We start from the raw sequence: 5,429 nt of genomic DNA on the forward strand, positions 1-5,429 counted from the left end.
TTTCGTCTAAGAGACGGCTTGATGTTGAAAGAAGCGAGAATGGCAAGTCAGAGAATTCGAACCCTGGCCAAGACCTGAAGGGTGTAAAATATCTAAAACGCATTACAAAAAGATATTTGTATTGGTTCATCCATATATATCTTTGTCCGGAACCCAGTGTGGCAGGGCCCGGGTCCCTTATGACAAGCGTCCAATGTTAGTGGAAGTGACAAATGAAGATAAACAACACATGCAACACGATTTATCTAGACACCGGTATGAGATCAGGAAAGAAGGAAGATTAAGAGCCCGCTTGGCTTGCATCCTCTCATTGACGGAGCCATACGTTTGGAACTCGTATTTCTCCTCAAATGTATTGGAATGACCAATCTGAAACCCTTCGAGCGAACCAGTCCCACACATGTAGGAATGAAGCCGTGCCGAAGTTTCACCACAGACTAGGTTACATCATTTCATGCTTGCTGAGAGGAGACACACTGGTAACAAGCCTCCTGCCATATTGTCGTTTCCGCCCGTTGCAATTTTCATACACAGCGTGCTCATCCGAAGGCAGATTAGACTAGCGCGAATGTCCTTAGCTGAACCCCTCGTGCCTCAATATCCTCGAGGAGAAGCCTTGGGTCGGAGATCATGACGTGTCTTTTGAAAACATCGAAACACTGATGGTTCATCCCAAGTCTTGAGCCATTATCGTTATAAGTGCCTGTTTCGGTGTGGTAATAGCGATAAAAAATCGGTTGAGTAACGGCTATTTCATGCGTTTTATAGGACGTGAACAACGGGCCAAGGCCGTAGGCCAAGAATCCGGCAATGACTGCGTGTGTTCCATCACTCTGTAGTCTCAGTATATTGGAGTTACAGCGGAGGACTATTATGATGCAGTCAAGTCTCCTGCAACAGGTTAACCTTCGAAAACATGACATAAGTCCAGGTAATTCACCTATTTGAGCATGTTTTGGACATAGTTACCAGTGACCTTCCTCGGTTTTCATGAAAGTCATCCGCCCGGCTGGTTGAGCAACCCCAAACTCCATCTGAGTCGGTATGATGCAGCCGCTCGTGGGCACTTTGGTCATTTCCCCCAATGGAGTAGCCATGGAATCCTGGCGTATCCAATCGTCCAATGAAGCAGAGTGCCGCCATAATACCAAGAAAAATACCTTTCAGATAGTTTCCCAGTAACGTCTTCTCATAAGCGTCCCGAACGCTCTCGTCGGTAAGGTAGGTGCCAGATTCCAAGTTACTGCGCTCTCACTTTCGAACCAAACTGACGATATCATGCCACGTTTTGATCCAGTCCGTCAGAAGAGGCTCTTTGACTTCGACTACTGTAACTTCCAGCGTATTCGGTTGCCCGTAGATTATACGAGAGGATGAAAAGCCAGCAGCAAACTAATCTAAAAGCAATGTGAGATCCGGGAGGTTGAAATCTAGAACCCATGAGGCAGAATCCATTTCATGATAGCCTGGAAGTAGCTCAAGGCGCTGAGTGTAGGAACTGTGAGTGAGGGCTAGATCCTTGTACACCTCGTCCGTTGGGTCAGAGTATCGAGGTTTGATAAGCGTCTTGAAATCTGGAGGGCATAAGCCAATGGGTCCGTAGACGTGATCTCGGAGATCTGCGCAACACGGTCCATAAGTTGTGTTGATGATACAGTAAAGCGGGCGTTTCCTTTCAATAGTCTTCCCGAGGTCATCCTTGAAGATCTCATGTGATCTAACAGGTCGTGGTACGTGGTTCTTCAAGAAAATATACCTATACGCTTCCAGGAACCGAGTCCATGCAGTGCTGTCCTTTGCACAGAAGAAGGTAGCTTTGCAAGTAAGCTGGATGTCTTGCACTATCTAGAAGCAGCCAACCCAGGACGGCCAAACAACGTCCATATTCTGTTTCCAAGTGCTGCCATCAAAGGGGAGAAGGAGCCAATAGGACGCCACTTCTTCTCGACTGCATCAGGTGCGACCATCCTCCAGTGAGCTGTGGTGGACGCTGGATGCTGTCCGAGATAGTCAAGTGTCTCATTGCATTTTCACTGTCGTCGGCAGAGGGCCTGAGCCAAATCACAACTCCCCCAGCCGAACTGTAGATATCTGTAATGCGCTTGACTTGTTCATCGCGCTCATTTATATCGAATTGGTTGATACTGATGGTGTTATTCTACAGCGTTCGAGTCTCGTCCGTACATCTCAGATGTCGTAGTGCGTCTGCCAGATTCAGTCGGATTGAAAGCGCTGCAGGACGGTGACCGATTGGCTGTACCGGGATCTCTACAAGATCTCCTAGGGGACTTCTTAGGAGAGCCTCAAATGACGGTGTTTGAATAGCTATCTCTTCGTAATCTGGCAGGAACTTTTGATGGATATCTGGGGGTACCTATGAACTCATAAAATCGCTGTCACCGTCGGCATTGTCGCAACGAAAAATGATTCGGTCGTCGTAGGTTTCTCGAGCATCCCATCCAGTCTTCTTCAATCCCGCTATGTCGAATCGACATTTCGTGGCATCAACTTCAAAACTGTCCACAGACTCGTGAGATGGTCAACTTGATCGGATCGTCGAATTAACCTGGTAGCACGTTGACGAGCCGACTGTCCCTCTCTTTCTGCAAGTTCCTCGTACTGGTAAATCTCGGGGCTAGATTCCATTGGCTGTCTTCTCTCCTCGCGAATAAGTGACGAAGTCGGGCCCTCCATGTCGCTGTGCTAATACGAAATCAGTGTCCAGGTAGAGTATTGCCTGTATCTATCTTGACCTTGGCGTTGACTGTTATATGTAATTCAACGTCAATGAGTAAAGGAGGCGCAGCCCACAATCCCTGCATGGATGCCGGTCCATACAACTACCCAGCGCCTAGGGGCGAGCCTCGTACATGAGTGACGTGTCTGGCTCGCGCAGCTCACCTATTCTGGAAGCCAGAAGTGGGCGTCCCTCAATGTGACCTTAGAACATGGTGCAAGCGAAGCAACACAATACGCAGGTGGCCACACTGGGAAACCCCATGCTCCTTCATACCCGATTTAATCATTGGTCACAGATAGAAGTGATGAAGCAATGCACAGGAAACTCATAGTAATGCGACATCTTCAAGATTGCGAGACTGCTTTGTGTTATGCAGTGCTCTTATGTTGATCACCATTTAGTAATCGAGCACGCATTTTCACATTGAGACTTGTTTGTAAGTGAGAGGTAGCAACAGGCCATACCGTCACATTATGTTTGCCCAAACTCCAGTTCATACGATTAGAGAAAGGCAAATGTTCACAAGGCAACATATCGATATCTCATGGGCCAGGGGCTCAGCAACGGCCCGCAAAACTACAATGAGCGAGCACCAACAATACTTTGTTAACACACTGCATCCGCCAACACGCTGTATTCTACTTCAGTTCTTGACCGTTGAAGCCGCTCATTGAGTCCGATACAATATGTGGCTGTCAGTCAAATGAACCATTCGATGAGTTTCTGTCAAGCCACTGATTACTTGAATACCTACTCTGATTCTCTCTACCTTTCCAATATCATGGCGAGAATCGGAGTTGCAGTGGAAGAACATCGCTGCCTGGTTATCTAGATTACTCTACACGCTGCATATCCTTGCAGCAGTATTCTAATGCATGTGAGACATCAAATATGTAAACTAGAACCGGCCTGAAACGATGTTCTCGTAGCAATGAGAATTGTGCTTCCTGTAAATGACTTACACATTCTGTTACCAGTCATCACAGGACTGGACTGCATAGCTATCACCCTCTTTGCAATTGATTACAGTTGTAGATAATTTGAACTTCTTATGTTATCACTACACGATTTTGATATCAAAAAGAGAGAGCATGTCAAAGCAACTACTTTGGATGGATGGGCGAGTGTAGTGACAGTGGGTGATTGGCGGTCGATCTAAGAGCTAACTAGAGGATAATTTGACCACAGTACATGTTTAATGAGAGGGAATACTGCATTGAGTAGCGGGAAATACCTTTTGCATAGAAGAGTGTACGTGTTGGCAGGCGGCTCACTTAAGGTCTTCTCACCTAATTCGTCGCGCGAACAAAACCGTTGAAGCGCTGGGTTGGTTCCTCTGGGGTCAAGTGGACCAAATAAAATCCTACTGTCAGCAAATTCATCATATATTTGATTCCCTGTGTTTTATCATATATTTCCGAGGAGACCCGAGCTGCCAAGTAGGTTTGGATAGTCCACGACCCTATCGTTGCCTTTCTTGGGTTTAATAGCATTATTGTTGTCTGAAGTGCCACACATAACTCTCTTGGTAGCTTACCTTTGATAAGAGCTAAAGCAGAAGCTTATATGTGATTCAGAAGGTAGAAACTCATATATCAAATCATTTAGATCGAATACCGCTCGAACATATAACAGAGTACTTGTCTGATTGTTTTCAAAGTGAAGACCTTCAATGTAGATCAATTTTGCCGGCTTAGATACAGGACCGATGGTGATCCAAGAGAAAGTCACGCATCTAGACGTTATCAGTGGTGTGTAGTGTTCTTGTCTTAAGTCTCCACTGAGCCATGAGTCGAGGGTTATCCAAACCCCCAGAAGCAAGCCAACCTGCCTCAAAGAATTGCCTACCAAAGCGTCTAATTGAAATCCAGACCTACCACAATACCGTTCAATTCTCTTCGATTATGGGTCTTCCTAATACTACTTCAACACTCATACCACAACTACTCTGCCAGAAGAACCGGTAAGCCATTCAAGGCTACTGTCCCTCTGTCAAGCGGCAAAAGGTGTAGTGGTAATTGATATCGGTCCAACCCAGCGTATCGATTTTTAATACATATGGTCGGTAGGATAGATTAAGTTCCTGGAGGCGGTTGATTTTCTACATCCACAATGCTTATATATGCCCTTAATTCGGGGGCGTATTCTCATCTGTTTCATCGAATTTCCCTCTCCTTTACTCTGCTCTATTTTGTGAGCCAGCTATTTAGGGGGATTCAGTGGTTTATCGAAACTTAACAGCTTGACAGACAACTTCTGGTGTGTCTGTGTAGCAGCACCTTGGCGGTGATGTATTTGCAGCCTGTATATGTCCCTAACAGACCAACACGGGTTGAATCTTTTGTACTAGCTCATGACCAAGTTGAAAGACTTGCTTTAACAATTTACTTTACTCTTCAGCTATGTTCCAGGCATCTCGACTTTTGCCATCTCCGCCGCAAATGGCCGCCACCGGGCTCTCTGGCCTTCTCTCAGGCTTTCTAGCCTTCTCTCGGGCTCTCTGGCCTTGTTAATTTCCATACGCTGGCGAGCATTTACCAGCTCTCACTACAGCGACAGAGTAGTGCCTAATCGTCTGAATCCACCGCAGCCGTCTGCGTATGACTGCCGCCGAAGGGTGTGCTTTCAGTCGTGATTAGACTGGGCATTAGGTTCGAGAAGGCCGTGGGATGGAGGGAAGAGGAGGTTT

General features: G+C 46.5%; 1 protein-coding gene across 1 annotated transcript; it reads right to left on the reverse strand.

Moving 5' to 3' along the window:
• Window positions 1-459: 459 nt before the first annotated feature.
• BCR38DRAFT_111288 (uncharacterized protein) lies at window positions 460-1,327 on the reverse strand. The gene is made up of 2 exons (XM_040853380.1): window positions 941-1,327; window positions 460-891 (listed from the first exon to the last, which is right to left on the reverse strand). Exons 1-2 carry the CDS (start codon window positions 1,141-1,143, stop codon window positions 555-557), a joined length of 540 nt encoding a protein of 179 aa, XP_040710658.1. The 5' UTR covers window positions 1,144-1,327; the 3' UTR covers window positions 460-554.
• Between the last annotated feature and the right edge of the window lie 4,102 nt (window positions 1,328-5,429).

The sequence above is a fragment of the Pseudomassariella vexata genome (genome assembly GCF_002105095.1).
Source record: "Pseudomassariella vexata strain CBS 129021 chromosome Unknown BCR38scaffold_20, whole genome shotgun sequence".
NCBI lineage: Eukaryota > Fungi > Ascomycota > Sordariomycetes > Amphisphaeriales > Pseudomassariaceae > Pseudomassariella > Pseudomassariella vexata.

Excerpts from the sequence above, each read along its gene's own strand:
- BCR38DRAFT_111288 (XM_040853380.1), bottom strand. The coding sequence starts at position 1,143 with ATGGCGGCACTCTGCTTCATTGGACGATTGGATACGCCAGGATTCCAT. Across the intron at positions 892-940 it reads TCCAAAACATGCTCAAATAG|GAGACTTGACTGCATCATAA; the intron begins GTGAATTACCTG and ends AACCTGTTGCAG.